This window comes from Grampus griseus (genome assembly GCF_964374135.1).
Source record: "Grampus griseus genome assembly, chromosome: 14".
Classification (NCBI taxonomy): domain Eukaryota; kingdom Metazoa; phylum Chordata; class Mammalia; order Artiodactyla; family Delphinidae; genus Grampus; species Grampus griseus.
This window is the reverse complement of record NC_139008.1, coordinates 66,507,819-66,533,035: the sequence shown is the minus strand read 5'-3', so window position 1 is coordinate 66,533,035 and position 25,217 is coordinate 66,507,819. Positions and strand designations below refer to the sequence as shown.

Sequence of the window (25,217 nt, the reverse complement as noted above, 5' to 3'; positions counted from 1 at the left end):
ATTATAGAAAATTTGGAAAATACAGAAAGATGGAAGAAAGAGAATCACCTGTGATATCACAGAAAAAAACTAACATTAAGCAGTTTTAAAACCTTCTTTGACATTTTTATGTCAATATTGTAAATATTTTTATGTAATTGTGGTCATGTCATTAATAGAATGTTGTATATAGTGATTTTTGAATGTTTTCTTGATCAAAAAAATAATACATACCAATAATATTTTAATTGCACACACACACAAAAGAAAAAGTTAAGACTTTTTGACTCCTATTTTCATAGAGGATGTAGTGTCTTCTTGTATCCTAATGAGGATGCCAAACGGCTTTCTCACATTTTCTTGTTTCCTCTAAGAAATTCTTTTCAGGGTTCTACTCCTCTGAAATCTCAGGACAGTGTTCTCTGTGTATTTTTTCCATAAGCCTCTCATTTGTTATTCTCTTGCTGATGCATCTTTGAGCAAAAGGCAATCTCTCCATAACCATTCTTTGCCGAGGGACACAGTGAGTGAACTGCCCTTGGACCCTCTCTCTATTCACTTGACTGCGTGATGAAGTGCCTCAGATCTGCAGATCAGGCTGCAGTTTCCTGTTTCATTAGATGAGGTTCCACCAGAATAAAGGGATCTCACATCCTGACTTCCTGAGGCTCTGAAAGGCTTCACTCTCCAGAATGTTATCCCTGGGCTCCCACGTGTCTGCCCTTTGCCCTCAGTGCAGGCATTACTCCTAGTCGGTCCCCCACCTCCCCATCTCCCAATGGATAGAGGATCAGAGGTACTTCAGGTGGCTGCCATGCATAGGAGAAGATGACATACACATGGCCAATAGACATGAAAGAAGTTTTAACTTTCTTGTTAACCTATAGGCAAATTGATGCAACGAGTTTTTTGATTATCAGACGTATAAGATAAAAAAAATTTTATAAGATTTTGTGATAATAAAGGTATGTGAAAATGGGAGTGTAAATTGATACAAGAGACCAAACTAGGGTCAATTTTAACTGACCCAGCAGTTTCATTCTGGGGATTTGTCCAAAGGAGGTGATCAGTTTTTCAAAAAAAAGCACAAATATATTTATTGTGGCTTTATTATAGTGTGAAATTAGGGGAAAAATGTGTATGTCTTTTTTTTTTTTTTGGCCATGCCACATGGCATGTGGGATCTTAGTTCCCCAACCAGGGATCGAACTCGTGCCCCTTGCATTGAGAGCGTGGAGTCTTAAGCACTGGACCACCAGGGAAGTCCCTATATATGTCTCTCAATAGGAAATTCAGTGGAATAATGCAAACATTAAAAGTTGTTTTTAACATCAAAAGATGTTTATAATAAGTGAAAAAAAGTACGTACAGAATGATTTTGTTTCTTTAAATGTATATACATTACATTTAAATATGTGTGTGCAGTGAACATATTGAAAAAATTTTGGATATATTAATAGTAAAATGTTAACACTGTTTCTACCCGAGTGGTGGAATTGCAGGTGATTTTTTTTTTTTTACAGTGAGTATGGTACAAGAGTTTCATAATCTGAAACTCTTTCCATTTTAAGATGGGTAAAGCCTATCTGTATTCTGAGAAAGCAATAAAATTGCTAATTAAATGTCTTATCATGAATTAGCATCTAGTTATAGCTTGACAGTGTAATATATTTACGTGGTGCATCTTACCATACATGGCCCCTTTGGGGACTGTATGTAGTAACTTTTATGATTATGTAATGGGCTATAAAACATAATGTACTATTTAGAATTAAAGATTCATTGTTGTTGGTCTGTAGCTACTTTTTTACTCTTGAGTCCTTGGTTAAGCACGGGATCTCTGTATAACATTGCCCTTCTGGAAAATAATGGTTTTATCAAATCTGCTTTAAGGAGGAATTTACAGTTATGCATTATGAAGAAAATAGGGCTTGCCTTTTATTACTATTCTAAAGCCAAGGAAGTAAATACCGAAGAGGTAGTGGCACTTAGATTGTTGAAAATTTGACTAGTGTTCATGCCTTAGCACGATGGGTAAAATGTCAGTGCTGCAGCAGGTCCCGCCCTTATGAAACAACACCCAGGAGAGAGACCTGTGACAGCACCAGCCCTGGGACCGTGGGGAGGACTGAGCAATTTTCCCTCACAGATAAAGGAATGCAGCTATCAAAGCCAGTAGACCATGCAGAGTGGGAGGGCTGGCCGTGTACTGCAGACCCCTGGTCTCACTTCTGGACCATGGCTGAATCTCAGATGTCCACCCTTGTCTCACAGGCCACTGGCAGCATAGCCAGCAAAGCACATATACCGGTTTTCTTCAGTCACCACTCACAGGATAAGCCCCTCTTATCATCTGTTCTTTTCTGTACCGTCATCACCACATTACTCTATTTCTTCCCCTTACTTCACTTCCAATCTCTTCCCTGTCCCAAACCTGTCCCTGGAGCCCTTTGGAATTTCCACTCCGTAATTAACTAACTCCCCTCTATCTTTAGCCTCTTCTCTGACTATCTTTTTGCCTTTGTTGCAGCCTGGCTGTCCCCTGAGAGCCTGATTCCCCTGCAGCTCTTTCAGGAAAAGCACATTCCTCAGGGTCAGGAGACCTTCCTGTTCATCAGTCCTCTTGTTCCCTAGTACCACTTCAAGACCCCATGCAAGATCCCTGTTCCTCTGAGACTGACATCCTTAAACCATCTCCTGTCCTCTTGGTTGCAGGTTTTGGCATGGTGCAGAGCCTTCCACTCTACTCCGGTTCCTGCCATCATCCTTAGTGGCTTCATAGTCCACATGGCGCCAACTCTGATCTCCTTATCCTCATCTTCAGTGACCTTATCCCCTCCACCTCTGAACCTTATCAACATTTGAAAATGCCCTCCCTCTAAAAATCACTAACTGAAGCATCCCATCTCTGTCCATAAACCCCTTTCTTCCTTACTTACTTGTTCCTAGCTCATCAGGACCTCCAGTTTACTGTCTCCTGACTTTCTTCCAGCTGGTTAGTGATCTTCTATCTTTATTTCTCTCCCAATCTAACTTAGATCGTGTTTCCATTAATTCAGTCATTTTCTGCAATTACCCTCAACTCCCTCGCAAAACGCTGAATGACAGTTCATGGTCACCAACCCTAGGTGGGCCCTCTGGACTTTCTGGCAAGCTTAGTGCAATTCTCCTAGTCTCCATAGTGACTATTTCAAACCATCTTCACTCCTCCCAAATCTCCAGCCCTGCTTCCCAACCCCAACTGTATTCACTCTCAGTGACTAACTCCACTTTAGCTCTTATTTCAGAGATAAAATATAGGTTATTAGATAGGAACTCTCTCCACCTACACCGTCTGCCTCCACGTGCAGCTGTGTTCAGACTTCGCTCTGGTACAGTGGGGAAGTGTCTCTCTTCCTATCAAAAGGCTAAGGGTAACCCTTCTAATTGTGTTCCAGGCCAGGGCTGTCCAATAGAACTTCCTGTGGTGATGGAAATGGTCTGTATCTGTGCTGTCCATTTCAGTAGTGACTAGCCACACATGTCTATTGAGCACTGAAATGTGGCTGCTGCAGCTGAAGAACTAATTTTAATCTTATATTTAATGTTAATGACTTGACATTGTAAAAATCCACACATGGACAGTGGTTACCCCATTGGGCAGTGCAGCCAGAGAGCAATTTGTCTCAGAACGTCTGCAGAACCACACAGTATGCGTTCTCTCCTCTCTCTCTTTGACTTTCCCATCAGCAGTTAAACAGACTTTCATCTTAAGAAAATAACAAACCCTGCACTCCTCTTTACCCATCTTCTCTTCTTCAGGGTTAAACTCATTGAAAAGTTGTGTCCCCTTACCTTTCCTGGGTACCACAGTCCGCTTCATATTCTCCCCTCTTGCCTCTCGTAACAGCCAAACTTCCAAAAGTTGTCTTCTCTCTCATTTCTCATCTACTTCTTTTTTGTTTTGCCTTGTTTTTTGTTTGTTTGTTTTGGCCACGCCACATGGCTTTCGGGATCTTCGTTCCTGGAACAGGGGTCGAACCCGTGCCCCCTGCACAGAGTCTTAACCACCGGCCCGCCAGCGAAGTCCCTTCTCATCTACTTCTGAACCTTTTCTCTGTCACCATCACTATACAGCTATATTTCATTTTATTGCAAGTCATTTTATTGCACTTTGCATGTATTGGAATATCTCTGACGTCTGCCTGTATTAAAACTACTGTCACTAAGATCAGCAATGACTTCAGTGCTACTAAAACCAGCAGACAAGTTTCAGTCCTCTCTGCTTCAGAGCTGTTTCTTCTGCCTGGAATTCTTTTCTTCCCTACCTAGGCCTTGTTAATTCCTGCTCACTTATTAGTAATGTCACTTTCCCAGGAAAACATTTCCAGTCATTGCCTAGGAGCCCCAGACTACTAGGTTCCCAGGTTACAAAGTTTCACAGTACCGTTTGCTTTTCCTTGGTAGCTCTTATAACAAATGGTGCTAGATAATTACTTTTTTTTGGCCAGGCTGTACAGCTTGCAGGATCTTAGTTCCCTGACCAGGGATAGAATTCGGGCCCGGCAGTGAGAGCACCAAGTCCTAACCACTGGACCACCAGGGAATTCCCGATAGTTACTTTTTAAATTATTTGTTCTACCTCAGTCTAGGCCATGTGGTCTACGGGGGCTGGGATTTTATCAAGGGTCCTTGTATCTCTACACAACAGTGCCTGCCCCGTGTCTATCACATAGTAGGTATTGACGTTATACCCTACTTATGTTGAAAGCACAAATACCCCTCCCACCCCACCCAGATTTCAAAGACCAATTCCCTATGGGTCATGCACCAGAGCTACCTTTATTCCGCTATGAGCCACCCTACCAGGGCTCCTACTTCTCAACCTCCAGAGAGCTCTGCTTCGTTTCCTGTGATGCCCCACAACCCTGAATTGAACTCTCATTGCTATTATGTACACGATCACTTACTTATTGCTTGTATTAAGGTTATCAACATGGATTATGGCATGGAAGACAAGAATCCTATTGATCATGTTCGCTTCTATTGTAAGAGTGAGCCCAGCCAGGCAATCATGATTACTAAAAATCAGGTAACTACTTAGGTAAAACAAATATACGACAGTGGCATTTGGAACTTTACAGTAAATTGCATTTTACTTTCAGGTTGAGTCCTAAAGTCAATGTGTACTGTTTAAAAAAAAAGAAGCAGAAGCATATCTTTAAAATTAAAGTATACCTGATTTTGTGTAGCCTAGACCATCTTAAGAGCCAGTTTATCCTGTTTGCTAAACACAGAAGAAAGCTCTGTTTTTTGGTTTAGAGGCTAGCTTATAAGTCTGGTGGGAAGGGAGTGTCATATGGTTGAAGTCATCTAAGTGAAATGTGCGTATTTGCAGATCTTCTGTGTGAGAGTCAGTCGTCTTCATGTAATTATATCATACAAACCTTTCATCTTCTATTAATGGACATAAAATTGCGGGACATTTTGCAATATGACAGCTGCCTTGAATTCTTTTCTCTGGATTATCACTGGGATAAAATAGCAAAACAACATGGTGCTTTTAATGTAACGTCAAGCATGGAGCTTAGGAACAGCTGATCTCTCTTCAGTGTGTGAATTCAAGGTGACAGTGAAATTTTTCCTTCTTTAAAAAGGTTTCACAGTTTTTGCCAGAGGTATTTGCTGAGCAGCTGATTCGAGTTTATTGTAAGAAGACGGATAAAAGGAGTCTCTACGCTGCACAACAGCATTTCGTTCAGTGGTGTTTAATCAATGACTTCACCAAGCCACAGGTGGGTGACATTATTCACATATGTTGCACAAATTTTTAAGTAAAAAACGCAAGCAATCCTTACATCCCTCTGAAAAGTTCTCATTTAAATATAGTCATTTGATGAACTTATTTACAAAACAGAAACAGACTCACAGACTTAGAGAACGAACTTACGGTTACTGGGGGGAACAGTAGTGGGGAGGAATAGTTGGGGAGTTTGGGATTGACGTGTACACACTGCTGTATTTAAAATGGATAACCAACAAGGACCTTGTATGGCACAGGGAGCTCTGCTCAATATTAGGTAATACCTTAAATGGGAAAAGAATTTGAAAAAGAATAGATACATGTGTATATATAACTGAATCACTTTGCTGTACACCTGAAACTAACACAACATTGTTAATCAATTATACTCCAATATGAAATTAAAAGTTTAAAGTAAATAAATAAAAAAATGTCATTTGGTTTTGGTTTGGGAGAAAAAGGTTTTTCCACATTAAGCTTTCCTTTTAAAATGCCTGAACCTGTGTCCACCAGCAGTTTCTTGCTACAGCAATTGTGAGTGGGTGCTCTGTTTATCACTATTGTCCTAATAATAAAAGTTTAAGATGGTGAACATGTGAATAGTACTTGACAGTGTTCTCACCAGTTGTCTCACCCAGTCCTCCCAGTGACCCTGGGGGGGTGAGATATTGTGTCCTCATCTTGAAGAGAAGGTTACCAAAGCTGAGCTTTAACTTATTTAAGGCCACATATAACTGATAATAAGTTTTCTAACTTATTTCAAACTCAGCATTCCCAAACCTATAACCTATTTAAATTCTCTAGTTGCCAATCCCATAGAGAATGTTGTTGAAATTGTCCCTTCTTGACCTGCACATGGTGGGTGCCTGGCACAGAGAATGTGACCAGTTGATATTTGTTGACTGAATGAATATGATTGGCAGGCAGGTGGGAAACAGAGTTCTACTTCCTGGCCTAGTGCTGTCTCTCACAACACCTTAGCTGCTTCCCACCCCCGCCCCCCTGTGTTGGGTGCTGAAGGAAACAAAAACCAAAGGTGAGACGTGAAAGAGTAGCCCAGTACATCGGCTCTTTGTCAGATGCCAGAGGGAGGGACACAGGTGAGTCTGTTAGGACTCAGAGCTTTGGGAGAGCTGTCAGAAAAGCCTTAGAGAAGTTCCTTTAGCATTTGTTGTATAGCTGGTTTGGTGGTGCTGAATTCCAAAATATGGAAGCAGCTCATGCAGCTCAATATCAAAAGAAAACAAAACAACCCAATCCAAAAATGGGCAGAAGACCTAAACAGACATTTCTCCAAAGATATACAGATTGCCAACAAACACATGAAAGGATGCTCAACGTCGCTAATCATTAGAGGAATGCAAATCAAAACTGCAATGAGGTATCACCTCACACCAGTCAGAATGGCCATCATCAAAAAAGCTACAAACAATAAATGCTGGAGAGGGTGTGGAGAAACGGGAACCCTCCTGCACTGTTGGTGGGAATGTGAATTGATACAGCCACTATGGAGAACAGTATGGAGGTTCCTAAAAAACTAAAAATAGAACTACCATACGACCCAGCAATCCCACTACTCGGCATATACCCTGAGAAAACCATAATTCAAAAAGAGTCATGTACCACAATGTTCACTGCAGCACTATTTACAATAGCCAGGACATGGAAGCAACCTAAGTGTCCACTGACAGATGAATGGATGAAGAAGATGTGGCACATATATACAATGCAATATTACTCAGCCATAAAAAGAAACGAAATTGAGTTATTTGTAGTGAGGTGGATGGACCTAGAGTCTTTCATACAGAGTGAAGTAAGTCAGAAAGAGAAAAACAAATACCGTATGCTAACATATATATATGGAATCTTAAAAAAAAAAATGGTTCTGAAGAACCTAGGGGCAGGACAGGAATGAAGACACAGATGTAGAGAATGGACTTGAGGACACGGGGAGGGGGAAGGGTAAGCTGGGATGAAGTGAGAGAGTGGCATGGACATATATACACTACCAAATGTAAAATCGATGGCTAGTGGGAAGCAGCCGCATAGCACAGGGAGATCAGCTCGGTGCTTTGTGACCGCCTAGAGGGATGGGATAGGGGTGGGAGGGAGACGCAAGAGTGAGGAGATATGGGGATATATGTATATGTATAGCTGATTCACTTTGTTATAAAGCAGAAACTAACGCCACTGTAAAGCAATTATACTCCAATAAAGATGTTAAAAAAAAAAAAAAAGGAAGAAAGAAAAGTCTTAGGCAGGAGGGAGGATTCTCCTACATCCAGAAGGCTGGATTGTGTTTGGATGAGTAGCAGAGAGAAATGGGAGCTACACAAAAATGCAACTGGAACAAGTTGGGTGTGTTTGGGGGCCTCAAAGTCTTATTGTTGAGGTGATGGAAACGGAAGAGTCGGCTGGATTGTGGAGAAGCGTGGGTAATCAGCTAAGAAAGATTTACTGTTATGTACGGTGGGCAGAGTATTCAAGACTTACCATGCTGCTGTAATATTTACTTCTGGGTTTTGTCTCCAGCTAGAGTGAGACCAGTGGAAATAAGGAAGTATGTCTGTCTTATGTACTGTAGCTTCTAAGGAGACTAAACCCCTGATGAAGAAGGAAAACTCTAGCAGCAGATGGATTGGAACGTGGAGAGACGAAGCAGAGAGACAAGAGGCTATTCAAGTTCAGCCATGTGGTGATAGTGACTTAAATCCAGATACATTCAGTCAGGGAATGAGTGTTTTCACCAGGCCCTATGTTAGGGGCCAGGGATGGAACAGTACCTGAGACAGTTCCCACAGGTTTCGCTCTATTTGGGGATAACAGACACATGAGTAAATAACAGTCTCAATGGTGTGGTAAGTGCTTTGGGGTTAGGGGCAGTGTGGACAGTCTTAGAGGAGCAAAAAGGAGCCGGGTTTAAGTCTGGTTGGTTGGGGAAGGCTTATTTAAAGAGGGACTTGGAAGCTGAGACCTGAAGAATGGGTGAGGAGTCAGCTGGGTAAAGGCGGGTGGGGGGGGAGGCCGGAAGGTGAGAGAGAACAGGGTGCATTTAGGGATGGGGCGGGGCACTGTGCACAGTGCTGTAAGCCAAGAGCACCAGAGCAGTGGGAGCCCCTGGGGTGTGTAAGCAGGAAAGGGACATAGTCAGGTCGGCGTTCATAAAGTTCACTAGAGTTGAAATTAGAACGGGTAGAGATAAGGATGTTTGGTAGAAATAGAGACGAGTTTGAAAACAAATCATGTTGACTTGAGGTACGGGTCTTCCGAATATGAGTGTCATGGCAATAGTGTGGCTGCTTTTAATAATAGCTCTATCAAGTCGGATCCAGCGTAGGTCAGCAGAAGAAATGTGATACGGGGCAGGAGATCCGAAAGCTTTAGAAGAGCTAAATGGGCCAACAGGACAGTGAGACAACAGGAGGGAGCTGCTGCCACCTCTAGGGTAGGAGGTGGGAGTCCAGGTGCTGGGCCACCTGCAGAAGCTAGAACCACAGCAGAATCACAGCCACTGTACCCAGCCAGAGGGGTTAGGGGAGAGACACCCTGGCTTCTCTGCCCCCCTCTCTTCCAGCCTCCCACCAGTGCCTCCCATCGGCCAAACCTGACTGGAGGCCAGTAGACACGGGAGCTGGGAAACGTAGTTCACAAGAGCAGCTCCTGTTACACAGCACAGCAGAGGGAGGCGAAGTGTGGATCTGAGAGCAAGTAGGCAAATGAAGGCCACGATATTCTATCACAAGCGTTCTCTTGCTAGCGCAATAAAGGCTCTCACAGATCTGTACCCTCACATAACCTCGAGAATCCATCCACAATTTCAAGAACGATTCAGGATAGAGTCAGGTGTTAGAGGGCCTAGCTTCTCACACTCTTTGTTTTCAAGTCACTTCACTTTGACACCATCCCTTGTTTTGGGTGGAGTCAGTGCTGATGGGGCCAAAGTTATAGCCTTGATTGTGGAGCAAAGCTCAAGTTCTGCAGGCGCATGCTGTCCTTACCCCCTTTGCCGTCTTACAGGCCTGGGACGTTTATTACAGGGGAGACTAGGAAAGAGAGGAGCAGGGGTCCAGTGCAGACCCTCTTTCTCCTGGAAAACCAGGACAGAGTGTGTTCCGTGGAAGTGTGTGAAGGGAGAGGGCCGTAAAACCTAGCCATGTGAAAAGATTAGGTCTGGTGGCTTTTGCTCTGAGGGCTCTTCCCTTGCTAGGACCGTGGCGTTTCTAATTCAGCCCACACACTGAGCATATATACAGTCTGGGGTTTCCCAAGAGTAAGTCTGTCCAGAAGCAATCTGTCTGCAGGACAAAGATACGTGTACCTGAGGCCTTCGCAAAAACCATGAAAACTGGCTTTTCTCTATTTCTAGTTTCTCTCTCTTTGACAGGATGGTGATATTGTAGCTCCACTTATAACACCTCGAAAATCGGAGTGGAATTACACAGATTCAGCCCAGAGTCCAGCTCACACCCGAGAAGCATCCAAATGCAGAGCCCAGCTTTTTCGAGATGGTTCAGTGTGAATGTCTGCAATCAGTTGTTTACAAAAAGCCTCTCCGTCCTCCCCCCAACAGAATTAACTTAGGGAATTTGATTACAGAGTTCTACAAATGTATTGACAACTAGTGCTTTTTATTTTATATTTTGAATGTACGCACATGCTAAGTCATTTCTATTTAGAGGAACAGGTATTAGGCAAACTTTATTACATGAGTTATGGAAAGCACTGCCTTGCCTATTTTTAATATTAATCAAAGCCTTTCTTCTTTAGCAGCCAGTTTTCTTAGAATAACCGCTGTTTTATGTACTTTGAACTCTTAGGACATATGATTATTTTTTAAAAAATTTGGAAATTAGACAAAGGTGCACACTGGAATTTGCATTTGGGATTGTCACGAACAGCCACAGTTAAAAGCAAAACGTAAAATCCTGCGCCCCTGAGGAGGCGCCCATCACCCCAGATTTGAAGAGAGCTCTCCTTGAGTGACTGTAATATTAGTGAAAGGCACCTACCCTCACCCTTTTAGCCCCCTGTCAGCTGCCCTGTGGGATCAACAGTAGATGAGGGCCAGGAGGGGCTCCAGCGTTTTGATGACAGGCCTGACTGATTTGCTGAACAGATCTGAGGGCTCTGGCCTCCTCTGAAGTGGGGCATAAAACTACCTTACAGGAAACCCCTAGCCCCAGTGGCAGAGGGATCCCCCAAACCAAGCTGTTCTCTGGGTCAGCTGTGGCTCTAGCCCGTGTTGGTTTCTTTCCTGGGTGCTCACTGCCCGAGCCCTGAGGGTTCTGCCATTGCCCAGCCTGGAGAAGGCAGCTTCCCTCCCACCTGCTCTCTGCATCTTGCTTGGGTGCTGATCAGAGGTCATGACAGGAACCGTCCATCCTCAGGGCTCCTCAGAGCTGGGACTTCATTTTTGCTGGTAGCTGCCCGTGCAGAGATGAAGTGATTGCCCAGTGAGCTCCAGGTTCCACTCTGTGTCTCTACACAGTGGTTGAGCAGCGCTCCTGAACTGAGGGCTCTCCTCCCATACGCACATCCCCAGTGCTACAGAAATTCACCAAGAGCAAAGTCTGGAGTTAGAGCCAAAGCTGGTGGCTGCCAGAGGCAGGGCAGTGGGGAGTGTAGTCATGAGCCCCTAACATCTTGTGCTTTGACGCTCCCTTACAAAAGCCTGACACTCCCTGGCAGCCTGGGCCTGGGGAGCCAGCCCTGGCCCTGGGCAAGAGCAAGAGGGAGTGGGGAGGAACTCAGACCACAGGCCAGCGGATTATCCCCAGGGCCTTAGGAGTGCTGCACCTTCCACTGTGTAACCAGGCTCTCTGCTGTAGACACTAGGGTGACAGGTATTTGGAATGTCTGCCGTTGTGCACTATCACCCCTCCCCCATCCCTCAGTAGATAAAGAGTTGACCCTAATTCATAGAGTAGTTAGAACCCTTCTCCTCTCCCACCACGGTGCTGTGTGGTGGGGATGTGGTCACACATGGGCTTATAGAAGCACAAGGAAAGTGGTCCGTGGTACTGGGTCATGTCCGTTTTAACCAAGGTGCCTCTGAAATGTTCAGCAGGGAGAAGCATCCGTCCCAGACTCCATGTGCCCGGACCCAAGGTCAAGAATGTAATGTTTCTCTGCCAAGATTGTTTTATTTTTGCACCTCCTCCCTTTAAATCATTGTTTTACTCTGCAATTTTGTGGTCTCAGTGTTGTATCGTTGTGCTCTCTGAGAAACAACTTGAATCTGTTTTGTTTGCATCTTTTGTTACATACCAGGCAGCTGCACTTTATGCTCTTTGCAACTGTTTTAATTATGGGAACCATGTGCCACTGACAAGGTTAAATTTTTCTTAAGAAACATCTTCACTATTCGTATAAAAACGGAGACTTTAACAGCTTGGCCTCTAGAGTTACTGCGCATTGTCACATTGAGAATGTAAATAGAACTGCAAGTTCAAGTGACTGGTTATTTCATCTGGGTGAGGGAAACAGCTGCAATAAAACGTCATGAATGTATCTCTATCTTGAAACCAACCGTGTCTTCCTTGACGACTTTCTCTCACACTTGTGTGCCCAGTTTTGACCCTTTTGTGCAAAAGAACTGTGTTTGGTCTAGGAATGCGCCCAGATGTTTCTTTATACCTCAGCACTGTGTTGGGTCTTCGAGAGGGGATAATATTAACAGGGCCTATGTTACTTGGTTTTCCTCATTCAGTAATGGCAAGTAATGGCCTGGTAAAGAATCTTCTGGAAGGAGACAGGCACTAGCATGGGGAGGGATATGGCTTTCTTTTTTTTTAGTTTTTCTGAGCTCCTGTTTTGCCAGAAAACATATCCTTCCTCCTTTTTAACCTCCCTGAGGTTCCCATCTACAGAATTTCAAATTCTTTACCCAAATATGCATATTGTTCATTTGCTGCTTTCATATTTTCCTCGTGGAATTAAATAAGAGATTTGCAAGCACCCGGTGGCACACTGGTGGCAGACAGAAAGCCCTCAATGTTCTGGGAAAAGAAGGATGCTACTGGAGTCTTTATTAATTTCACTGGTTGAGTCCTGGTGTCTGTGGCTTGACAATATTCTTTAAGTTAGAATAATGTCCAACACATATAGAGTAGAATCCCATTTTGTAAGAGATATATATATATATATATATATCTCCTTGGAAAATTGTCTGGAAGGATATACATGAAATGTTAGTGTTTTGGGGGGTGGTTGAATTTTAGGCAACTTTAATTCTTTTATATCTTCTGGTTTTTCTACAATAAACATGTATTAACTGTATACTCTCTAAAAAGATCATTTTCCTGAGGGACTTTGTGCTGCTCGGGTGAGGTATAAGTGCTTTCACTCCTTCAAAGTCCCCTCTCCAGGAGAACATGGGCTGTGCTCATGCCTGTCTTGGTCCTCTGGCGATGGGAGGCTGGCTCAGAGCCACAGTCCACACTGGGAGACTTCGCCATCTGTGTTTCGGACAGAATGGACTGCCCAGGGTGACGGAGGCCTCGTCAGCATCCGGGGGCAGATCCAAGCCCCTGTTGCCCCAAGAAGCTGCCCACCGGGGCATCAGCTCAGGACCCAGGCCTCTAGCTCCTTGATGCAGAACTGCTCCTGCCGGGCCAGCACCTCGTTGTTGAAGGTTGCACAGGGGTGGCTCCCCCCGTGATACAAGTCTCCATCCAACCACAGCCCAAAGTGTCCACTAAAGAGAGAGGAGAGTCTTGGCATCGCTCCCTGCTGGGTGCTGACACCTTTCGGACCTGCACCAGCGGTGCTTGGCTACACCGCGACCGCAGCCTCACTTCACCTTTGTCTCAGCTCCCCTTAAACCAATTTATCCTGATTGTTAGGGGCTCGCATGTTGTTCCCCACAGGGTTTGGAGCGTTTTTTGTTTTTTTTTACAGTTCAGTGATTTTGATAAATATATGCAGTGGTGCAACCATCACCACAATCCAGTTTTAGAACATTCAGAACGTTAAAGATGGCAATGCTTAACCAAAGGAGGGACTCGCGCAAGCGCGGAGTCTGAGCCCAAAACACGTCAGAGGGCATCCATTCTAATCCCCTCGTTTGACAGCAAACCTAGGCTGGAGCTGGGAAGTGGCTTACTGCAAATCAGCCATGGCTGGTGCATTCTGTGTCAATCTGCGTCTCAGTGGAGGCTTTTCAGGCAGTTGGGAGAGCAAAGAACTTGCCTGGTACTAAGCAAGCAATGCTTTCTTCTGTACCCTCAGGATAAGAGTTATTCTGCCTGAACTTGCAGGTCATACCAGAGGCGAGACTAACCTTGTCTTCCTAACGCACTCCATCTCCCACCCCTAAGAGGCGCGCGCGCGCGTACACACACACGCACGCACGCACGCACGCATGCACGCATGCCGGGTTCCAGACAGATGCCTGCCTTCCTCCAGTGAGTTATGTTCCTACAGTCATGGAGGTGACAGGTAAATCTGAGGCTTGCCCATCCCTTGAATCTAACCTCATCCAACCATAGGGAATGCTGTTTCCAAAGTGACAGCCTAAGCTGTCACCAACGTAACACTTCGGGGGAGAGTTCACGCCACCCTCTCCTCTCAATATTGACTTAGAGCAGGGTTTAGGGGGTTGGCTAGTGGACTGAGCAGGAGCTGCTGAAGGGAGAGGCTTGAAGGTTAACCAGCAGCCTCCCCATCTTGTCTGGGGCAGCCTAGCTCAGCATTTCCGGACGGGAGAAGGGATCCGAGCACAGACCACCCCGACACTCGAGACTCGGGGAGGACTGAGACACGCACCTGCCACAGCCCATCATCAGTGAATCCAAGTCTCCTTTCACGAAGAAAGAGTTGTTTCCTGTCCACTTGAAGACCTGTGATGATAGGAGAAACCTGCGGTTACTGGGTGAGTCCTGCCCTTGCACTTTGACTCTACACCACTGGGCGGCAGTGTTGTGGAGGAAACAGAACCTCCAGGCCCCAACGAAGGCGCAGGAACTACTCTGGTCTCCAGTCTCCCTGGAGTTCATCTCCTCTTGCCCTCCAGTCTGAATTCCCACAGCCCCAAAGCCCTTCTGTTCTAGGAATAGACCCGAACCCTCTGAGGCTTCCTGCGTCCAAAGCTGGAGAGAGGAGGCAGAAAGTCCAGGTCAGGAGCGGGGCCCTGATTCTACCCTTACTAACTGTTTCCTCCCCTCGCTGGAGGCAACACCAAGCCTGCACACTCCCCAGTGCTGCCTCACACCCAGTTCCTCAGCAAGTGTTGTGGGCCCCACCCCAAAGAGACACCCTGACTACCACCATTTCTGTCCCATCCGTCCCCGCCAGTCACTCCTCCCTGGATCACAGCCTCCTAATGGGTCTCAGCTTCCACTGTCTCCTGCCCAGAGCCCATGTCCGCACTGCGGTCAGTGACCTATTCAAAATCCAATCGGATATTAGCCCTCCTCTGCTAAAGCCCTCCAATGGCCCTGGAAATAAAATCCAACCGCTGACAACAGCCGAAAGCCCAGCCTGCTGTGCCCCGATTCTCTCCGACCCCTTTTCCCCTTAACAACTGCACTTCATCTACCCTGGCCCTTCTGTCCCTGGGACACTTGAGGCTATTGCTGCTCTAGGATCTTCATGCTTGCTGACCCCTCTGCCCAGGATGCTCTTCCCCCAGATCCTCAATGGCCCACTTCTCATCTTTCAGCCCAAGTGTCATCCCAGAGGAACTGAAAGTAGCCCTTCCTCCCAGGCCCTGTTCATGTGGCAATATTGCCACTGCCTGCCCAGCTAACAGGTAAGCTCTGTGACGGCTGCCTTGATTCCGGCAGTATTCCTGAGACATGGTATAGATGTTTGTTGAATAAACAAATTATTCAAGGGTCAATTTAGCTAATAAAAAGATTTTTAAAAGGCTGCAAAAGTATAGCATATTATTGCCTGTAATTAGTTGCCAAAAATGCTCTGAGCAACCAAAGGGTGTTAAGCAAGAAAATGGACTAATAAAAGATAAGCCCTGGGCTCAGAACAGGTGAGATAATATTAACAAGTGGCCACGAGAAGACAGAACCATTCAGCTCCTCCTCCACTTTCCTCAAGGAACATGACCTTCAGACTTGAAGGAGGAAGATAAACATTGCTACAGAAAAAGTTAAGGCCACGTTCATGGTGCTTCTTGGAAGAGCAGTAAAGGAACGGCTGGGAATTCATGCAGAACACAAGAAGTGCCAGAAGACCAAAGACGGGCAAAAATTAACCAATTTTTGAAAGGATGAGATTCCATAACAGTATCCTGGGAAGACTATAGTGATCCCCTGAAAACAATCATAAGCTCCTTTGAAGAACTTTTTTGGCACTTAGCACCAGGCACTGTTTAGTCACTGGAGAGAACAGCAAACATAACAGACAAAAACTCCTGCCTCCTGGAATTCCCACTCTAGCGGCAGGAGGCGGGTAAATCAGTAAAATAAATGGTATATTAGGTGGCGACAAAAACTAAGGGGAAAGAAGTAGAGAAGGGCAATAAGAATTTCTAGGGGCTGGAGTGTTACAAATTTAAAGCAGGCGGCCAGGGAGGGCCTTGCCGAGAGGGTGACATCTGAGCAGCATCCTGAAGGAAGTGAGAACCGACCCACATGGAGATCCTGTGGAGGGCACACTAGGTAGAGCAGTGTGTGCAAAGGCCCTGAGGTAGGAACAGGCCTGCCTGCTTAAGAACAAACCGACAGGGCTTCCCTGGTGGCGCAGTGGTTGAGAGTCCGCCTGCCCATGCAGGGGAGGCGGGTTCGTGCCCCGGTCCAGGAGGATCCCACATGCCACGCAGCGGCTGGGCCCGTGAGCCATGGCCGCTGAGCCTGCGCGTCCGGAGCCTGTGCTCCGCAACGGGAGAGGCCACAACAGTGAGAGGCCCGCGTACCGCAAAAAAAAAAAAAAAAAAAAAGAACAAACCGATAGGTTTGTGTGGCTACAGCGGAGTGCAGGAGAGGGAAAGTAGCAAGAAATGACATCAGAGAGAGGCCAAGAGACGTAGGGACTTGTAGGTTATTGTGAAGACTTTGACTTTTCTCTGAGGGAGAAAGGAAGCCATCGGCAGCTTGGAGCCCAGGAGTGATGTGCCCTGACTTACCTTTTAAAAGGCTCACTCCAGGTACTGTGATGACTGAAGATGGAAGCATTAGGAGGCTATAGCAGGAACACAGGCAAGTAATGATGGTGGCTTGAACCAGGGTGACAGCAAAGGACATGGTGAGAAGTGGTGGATTCTGGATAGCGATAGAAAGAGAAGGAAGAGCCATCAGGATTCGTTGACAGCTCAGATGTAGGGTGTGAAAGAGGCATTAAGAAGGGCTCCAAAATTTTTGGTCTCGACGGCAGAAAAGATAGAGGTGCCGTTAACTTTGTCAGGGAAGATGGCCGGGGGAACTGATTTTCTGGGAGAAAGTCAGGAGCTCAGCTTTGAACATGTGAGGCTTGAAATGCCATTTAGATCCAACTGGAGACACTGGGTAATGGTTGGATGTATGTGAGTGTGGAGTCCGGGGGAGAGGCCATCAGCACCTGGATGACATGGAAAGCTGTGAGAATGGACGAGACCTCGAAGGAAAGAGGATAGTCAGAGAAGAGATGACAACCAAAACCTGAGCTTGAGGACCCCATGATGTTAAAAGGTTGGGGAGATGAGGAGGAACCAGCAAAGGATTCTGCCACGGAACTGTCGGAGCAGTAGGAGGAACCTTGTACAACTTGAGGATTCTAGTAGGTGAACCCTGGAAGGCCAGCGGTGGGGACTAATACCCAGCATGGGTTTATTGTAAACAACTGTCCCCTCTCCTCTTCTCTGATAAGATTTCCAGGCTGGCGATGGAGGCAACACAGCAGATATGGTGTGTTTTGCCTTCGGCAAGGCAGTCAGTCCAAGCTTGTGACCTCCTTGTCATGCAACCAGATGCCTATGTTGTTGCATGTATCTGTAGGTGTCTTGCTCTGTGCATGGGACAGGGGTTTCTAATGGCAAACCAATGCACCTGCAACTAGTGCTTCATCTATTTTGTGTTTCCACTCCATTCAACTCCCTTTTCCCTGTCTACCTCTAGTAAAGCAGCTTGGCAAAACCCCAGTCGTGGTTGAACCCTCCCATCGCGCTCTCCATGCTTGAACCTGAGGAGCTGAATTTTGCTAGAGAAGAGCACACACCGAAGTAAGTGGCCTTTGCATTCGCAGTCTCGGACCTCCAGTCAGCCCTGCCTAGCTGCCCTTCTGTTTCTCCAGTTTTCTCTAGCAGCTTCCCTTTCTACTCCTGCCATACCTCCTCTCCCCTCAACCTTCACACCCTCCTCTCCATCTTCACCCTTAGCTGATGCCCTTACCCGACACTGCCTAAGAAAATATAAGCCACTGGGCATGTCTGTCTTCATCTTCCTACCCCCACACCCACAGGGCGACCTGCACTTGGACCAGTTTTGTCTTTCCAGCCCGTATCTGCTGAGCGACACACCTCCTCTCAAGCCAGTCAGTGGTTGCCAGGAACTGAGCACTTTTTAAATGAAGGGGGATGCTCTGCCTGCCACTGCCCTGCTGTACTCCCTCTGTGGAAAGATGGAAGGACACCAGGCACCCAGCACGGGGGATGGAGCTGGGGGCCACTGGGACCCCGGGTTCTTTGTCCTGCCATAGATCCCACTCCCCGCCTGGAAGGTTAAGAACATCACCTTCAGCTGTGGAGAGAAGGAGAAGAGGAACGTCTCGCCAGTACCGTAGAAGCCTTTGCTGAGTCGAATAGCCGAGGAGGAGAAGGCCCCAAACATCTGGAAAGAAGAATTTGCAGTTTGCCGCTGGAAGGGAGCTGGAGGTCCACTGGCAGCACCACCCTTCAGGCTTGGTAACATAGGCCCATCCTAGAGAGGCTCCTGGGGAGCCTGGGGCAGAGCTGGGGGATGGAGAGGCCCTCGGGGGCCCATCGACATGCATCCGTTCCACTAACACTCCCCGCACGGCTCACCTGGCCATCCTGGTCCCTCAGCACCAGCAGCACCGGCCCGCTGTGGCCCTCCATCTGCCTGTACAGGCTCCGCAGACTGAAGCCGTCCCTCGACGTGCGAAAGGCCAGACTCCAGGAGTGTCCAGCGACTCTCGGGGGGAGGTGGAGGCTGATCTAAGGGACAGGACTGGAGGTGAGTGAGGGTTCCCGGTCCTCCCACCCTCCTCGCCCCATATCCTTCGGGTCCCAGGAGGACTGAGGTTGAACAGCCACCGCTCACCCAAGCACGGTGCTTTGCAGGTTACAGGGTACTTTACTGTTTCCAGGGGACTTTCACGCCAATTAGCAGGAACCCTCAGAGAGAGGGATTAGTGTTCCCATTATATAGGTGAGGAAGCTGAGGCTCAGGGAGGTGAAGCAACCTGCCTGAAGCCCACATGGGGAGTAAGTGGCAGAGCCAGGATTTGAACCCAGGTCAGAGGGGTCACCTTGGCCCCCAGCAGCCAGAGAATAGATGAGACGCTGAACCCTTCCTCCTAATCCCCGCATCTCATCCTCCCACCCCCACCCCAGCTTTGGCGTCAGTTCCCAAGGACTAGATTAGTTCACTATATCCTTAACCTCCTGGCCCAGGGAAGAAGGCGGTGCTAGGATTACTGGATCATTTTACAAGAAAGGAAGAAAAGCCCAGAGAGGAGAAGTGATTTGCCCAAGGTGACACAGTGAGCAGAGGACAGAGCAGGAGTGACCCTGGGTGTCCTTGGGCCTAGCTTGGGTGGGGCAGGAGGGTGGGACCCTCAGCCTCAGGGCTGAAATCTTTGTACCACGGACTGTGCCCGAACCTGCCTCATCTCCGAGGCTCCCAGAACCTGGCTGGCTTCTGCCAGCTGGGGCTCCACTGGATCTTCCGGAGCACGAGCTGGGGCTGGGGCTGTCTCCTCCTCCTTTTCCTCACCCTCCTCCCCAGACAGAGCGTCCTCCACCTGGCTGGGCTGTGAAGACACAAAGAGGCCTGGTGAGTGGAGGGACAAGGAGACACCAGCCTCCACATGTCCTCGGCCACCTCATCACCCCGGCCCAGGCCCCTGCAGCCACGAGCGCAGCCAGAGGAAGCAAGTGTCAGCGACAGACCAGGCCCTGCCCCCGCCTCCAGCCAGCTCCCTCCCTGGCCCCTGCCAGCCATGCCCATCCGATGTGGCCGTAGGCCCTGCAGCTTGTCTGCCTGGTTTCTCTGGATCCGGAGTGGATGCCAGGCATTGCGTTCTAAGCCTGTGGGCAGGAGAGAAGGGCAGATGACAGCCCAGTTCTGGGGGCCGCAGCTGTGCCTTTGTACGTGAAATAACGGTAATAATAATAACAACAACAGTAGTGGCTGACGTATACAGCACACACTTGACTAGGCCTGTGTGAAATGCTTGCTGTGCGTGATCTCTCTGAATTTTCCCAAGAATTCTAAGAAGAATGTGCTGCTTTTTTTTTCCTTTTGGCCACGTACTCTGTGGCTTGTGGGATCTCAGTTCCCTGACCAGGGATTGAACCCGGGCCGCAGCAGTGACAGCGCCGAGTCCCAGCCACTGGAGTGCCAGGGAACTCCCGAGAATGTGCTTCTTACTACGCCCATTTTACAAAGGAAGAAAGAAGGCCCTTTCAGCCAGTGAAACAACGCATGTAGTCATAGGTGAGACAGTGTGCAGGTTAGCAGATTCATATAAAATGCACATTTGTCTGTGTGTGATGTGTTGGCTTAAAATAGAGTTGTGTAGGCAAATCAGTGTGAGAAGGTATTGAGTGCAACTTTGTGTGTTACCTATCAATGTGTTTGTGAGTGTGAGTTGGGATTGTGTAAATATATGTGTGTGTCAGTGGGCATGTATGGTGGTGTCTTCATTCATTCATTCACTCCATTGAGTACCAGAGTGTGTGTGTGTGTGTGTGTGTGTGTGTGTATGCACGCCTGCACACAATGACTTCGGGGCTTTTCATCAGGAGAGACTTCCTCAAGGACTTCCCTGCTGGCGCAGTGGTTAAGAATCCACCTGCCAATGCAGGGGACATGGGTTCAAGCCCTGGTCCAGGAAGATCCCACATGCCGCGGAGCAACTAAGCCCGTGTGCCGCAACTACTGAGCCTGTGATCTAGAGCCCACGAGCCACAACTACTGAAGCCCACGCACCACAACTACTGAGCCCGCGTGCCTAGAGCCCGCGCTCCGCAACAGAAGCCACCGCAGTGAGAAGCCCGCGAAGCCACCGCAGTGAGAAGCCTGCGCACCGCAATGAAGAGTAGCCCCTGCTCACCGCAACTAGAGAAAGCCCACACATAGCAACAAAAACCCAACGTAGCCAAAAATTAATTAATTAATGAATTAATTTTAAAAAACAGCAGCGGGTACTCCATTAAAGGAAAAAAAAGAAAAAGACAGACTTCCTCGAGAAGGAGAGAAGGACAGGAAACTGCTTTCCTATTCCCCAGGTTCAGGCCTAGGGAGGGCGTCCTAGCTGTGCGGGCTTCTGGATAGAGCTCCATCTGGCACCCACTCCGGGGAGGAAGGGATGAAGACAGTGGTCTGTGCTTCCTGAGGGTCTTGGGACCATGGGGCTGGGCACTAATGCCCCAGGTTCCTGAGCCCTTGCTCTGAACCCTGGGCCAGCTGAGGAGGGGCTTGGAAGGGGGACACCAGCCTGTATCCAATCCTGGCCCAGACCCCCTCTTCCCCGCCTTTCCTGACCAACCCCCAGCCCAAGCTGGCCCCTTACCAGCCGAGTGTAACGCCAGCGGAGACCTTTCATGCTTCTGTCCGAGCCCAGCTGAGGGCAGTAAGCAAGCCCTCAGCCTTCCTGAGGGAGGCAGCACCGCTTGGTGAGGCCTAAAGATGAGAGGGAGAAACCTGGGGCACACCCGGCTGGCTCCACGCCCACCCGCCTACCCTTTGCTCCCTCTCACCTGTCATTCACCTGTCATTCCCGGGCCAGTATGTCACTGGGTGGGTCTGTGAGGTCAGCTACGCTGGGCATTCAAGGCCACACTTGTAGTTAGCAATTAACACGTTAGCCGTAGATACTAGCTGTGATTCCCTTCTACCTCCTTGTCCTTCTGGCAGCCTGACCCATGGACTGTAGCCTTTGGGCAGATGCCTGAGCCCCCAGACTGGGGGTCTGGGGCCTCTGGTTCCCTGTATGACCTTGCATAAGTCCCTTGCACCCCTGGGTTTCCCCACATGTAACTGGGTTTCCCCACATGTAACATGTAGCACTGTTACATGTTTCCCCACGTGTAACATATTACACTGTTTCCCCTCTGGTTTCTCTGAGACCAGATTATTTCAGAGGCCCTCACAAGACTGACAGCCTGCAATTCAGTTTCCTCTCAAAGCTTGAAAGGGGCCAAGCTAGACCAAAAGAACAGATTTTGAAAACAAAAAAAGTCATTTTTCTAGTTAAAAAAGCAATACATGTTTAATGTAGAAAATTTGAGGAATTTAGAAAAGAATAAAGAAAAATACAAAAATATTCATAATTCCACCTCTCAGAGAGAAACTCTCAGCCCCGAGGGTATTTTTTCCCATCTTTTATATTTATTTCATAGACAAGTATATACACACATTTATAGATACATCATGCTGTGTATCGTTTTATAAAGTGCTTTTTCAAACTTCACAAATGAAAAATTTCCAGTTACATGCAGCACCCTTTGAACACATGATTTTTAATGGCTGCTTATTATTTCGTCACAGGATGTACATCATTTCTCAAACGTCTGACATTTTGTTTGCTTCTAATTTTCTGTGATTATAAGCAAAACTGTAATGAACCTCCTTATTCATAAATCTGATGATATCCTTTAGGATAAATTTCAAAAGTTGAATAATGGATCAAAGGGCATCCCCATATTCTTTTTTTTTTTTTTCCCCACACACCACGCAGCATGTGGGATCTTAGTTCCCCGACCAGGGATCGAAACTGCGCCCTCTGTACTGGAAGCACGGAGTCCCAACCACTGGACCACCAGGGCAGTCCCCATTCACACATTATTGATAAATGTTCCTACAGGGCTTCCCAGTGCTTAAGGCTGACCCATGTCCAGATATCTTTCCGGAATCTCAGGACAATATCGTTCTGATCATCATGTTTTACACCCTTAAACTGCAGATAAGGAAACTGCCACTCAGAAAGTAGAAGGGACTAACCACAGCCACATGATAGAATAGCACAGTCATTAGGAGCACAGACTTTGGAGTCAGGGAGTTTAAATCCTGGTTTTTGCCACTTCCTTGCTGTGTGACGTTGGGCAAGTTACTTAACATCTTTGTGCTTCAGTCTCCCTATCTGTAAAATACTAATACCTATCTACCCGATGGGGCTGCTGTAAGAGTAAATGAAGATAATGCCTGAAGAACTAGGATGCTGAGCCAGACCTCCATCATCCTGTTCACAGTTCCTGGTGTTTGCTGAGCACTGGACAAATGACAGTGCTATGGCTATCCCCCGACATTGCCCCTTTGCGAGATTCAGGGCTCAAGTCCCGGACAAATGGCCACTCAGTCTCCACCCGGGCACCTCTGGGGCAGAGTCACTCAGTCACTTGCGGGGGTGAGTAGCTCAGTGGAGAAGGGAAAGGCAGGAACCGTGGAAGAATGTACTCACCCTGCCGAGTCGCAGCCTCAGGTGACCTCCTCCAGCCTGTCCAGCCCGACGGCTTCCCTAGTGCCTCTGCTGGATCCCACAGAGAAGGGGCCACTTCCAGAACTGACCCTGTCCACCTGGCGGTCTGTACAAAGCAGTTTTAGCTCTGCACCCTGGTCCCCCAGCGGGCAGCTGGCACCTCTGCCCCAGCCGGGCTCCAGCCCTCCTCCCAGCTCTTATACCTGCCCAGAGGGTGGCAGGCCTTGGCCCCGAGCCTGCTCCGGTTCCAGCTGGAAAGGCCTGGCAGTCATTGTCGTCCATCAGAAACTCAAATCCCACAAACAAGACCTTGTCACCTCAGGCCCCCAGTTCTGCCACCACCAGCCCAAAGAGGTGGGGTTTACTCAGCTCCTTGTCTCTAACCTGGAGCCTCTCACCCACAGCTACTAGGTGCCACGTGGTGCCTGAAGCCCATCACATAAGGCGCTTCCTTAAGGGGTGCAAGTGTCCAGGAAAGGGTCCTTCCGTGGGGTCCCCACCAATCACCCTGTGCTGCAGGGGAGGCCCGGGGCTGGGGGGTGAGAAGAGGCAGCCTTGCTGGTTTCCACTCTCACACGGGATGCCGATTCTTTTCTCACTGGCCTGTCGTGCCATGGGGTGAGGTCATGTCCAGGAAGCCCAGCGTCTGGCATACAGTAGGCACACTGTCAGTGGGGCACTTCTCTATCCCTGGCTCATAAGGGGACTTAAGTGAACGCTGTTGTTGAAACACAGAACCTCAGATTTGGAAGGGGCTTCAGCCAGTCCCAGAACTAGCGGCCTCCACCCAGGGCAGGAACTCCTGAAAAATTATGTCCACCAAGGGTCCCCCAGCGTGTTGGGTGGGTAAGCCCACTCTCTCGGGTGGCTTACTCCAGCTTCACAGACCTGAAAGAGACCCCCTCCTGCTGGCTTTGGTGGAAAAGACTCGGGTCCCCAGATCCTCTCCCCATGACCAGGTCTCCTGGGGCAATGCCCGCTCCGGGAAGGTGGGATACCAAAAGGACTTGTATTATGGGGAAAACATTCAAGTGAGGAGCCCTGTTGCTACCTCAAACATGGCTGTTGCTATATGTGTTTGAGCTGTCAACAGCTCGGGGGTCACACGTCTGGCCTTCCCTTCTCTCAGGGCCCCTCTCCCAAATCTATTTCCTCCACACTCAATTCCCGAACTTTTGGGCACTTTGGGAGGCCAGTGAGGTGTGCCTTGCTGTCCCATTCTTCATCCTCAAGTCTAGGAATGTGACCTGGCAGGAAAGCCAGTTGCCATGTAATTGGCCCCTAAAAAGCTTCCACGATGAGATTCTAGGCACCAGCGTGTTGAATGTCCCAGCTCTGCCTTGCAGCCTGTCTTGTCCTTTCTCCACCAGACCACAGGCCGCCTCTCTGAGAACTGCAACAGTCAGAGCCAGGAAACAATTTCCATGTCCAGTAAAAGGGGAAAAGTTTAAGCGACCCATGGAATATCCCCTCTGTGGATTATTTCTAAGTATTAAAAGTGATGTTTGCCAAGAGTTCATAATGCACGGGGAAATGCTTCTGCTACTCTGTAAAGTGAAAAAAGCTGGATATAAAACTGGATAGGCGGCACAGTTTCAGCTCTGTGCTTTGCTGAGTCGACTGGCTTCACTCTGATCCTCAGATGGGTGCATGACATACCCCTTCACACATCCTGAGAGGTCTGATTTCTTCTCTGGTCGCTGTGACAGACGGTCTTTGCCCTCCTCACACAAGCTCCACTCCTTCGGCTGCTCACTCAGCCGGCAACTTTATTCTTCACCGAGAAAACAGAAGCCATCAGTCACTCCCTCACCTTCCCGACGGACCCACCTGCATCTCACCCATCTCTTCCGCCTTCCCTCCA

The 25,217-nt window shown here is 47.9% G+C and overlaps 2 protein-coding genes across 5 annotated transcripts in view; one reads left to right on the top strand and one right to left on the bottom strand.

The window, feature by feature from the left end:
- Positions 1 to 12,271, top strand: part of SAMHD1 (SAM and HD domain containing deoxynucleoside triphosphate triphosphohydrolase 1) — a 62,835-nt gene extending 50,564 nt beyond the window's left edge. For 2 of the 3 annotated variants that reach the window (XM_082669496.1, XM_082669494.1), the window contains 3 exons: positions 4,946 to 5,050; positions 5,616 to 5,753; positions 10,146 to 12,271. In XM_082669496.1, coding sequence (XP_082525622.1) covers positions 4,946 to 5,050; positions 5,616 to 5,753; positions 10,146 to 10,280 — 378 coding nt within the window. In that variant the 3' untranslated portion in view covers positions 10,281 to 12,271. Of the gene's footprint in view, positions 1 to 4,945; positions 5,051 to 5,615; positions 5,754 to 10,127 lie in introns of all 3 variants that reach the window. The other variant, XM_082669495.1, reaches the window with a different exon arrangement.
- A 1,050-nt stretch (positions 12,272 to 13,321) lies between these two features.
- TLDC2 (TBC/LysM-associated domain containing 2) lies at positions 13,322 to 21,481 on the bottom strand (the record flags this gene model as incomplete). 2 transcript variants are annotated; one of them, XM_082669499.1, is made up of 6 exons in its annotated part: positions 13,322 to 13,457; positions 14,528 to 14,601; positions 18,424 to 18,519; positions 18,714 to 18,866; positions 19,535 to 19,684; positions 21,449 to 21,481. In XM_082669499.1, the coding sequence occupies 6 exons, from the start codon at positions 21,479 to 21,481 to the stop codon at positions 13,322 to 13,324; spliced, it is 642 nt and encodes a 213-aa protein (XP_082525625.1). The 2 variants fall into 2 exon arrangements, with proteins under 2 accessions (XP_082525625.1, XP_082525626.1); XM_082669500.1 differs by lacking the exon at positions 18,424 to 18,519.
- Between the last annotated feature and the right edge of the window lie 3,736 nt (positions 21,482 to 25,217).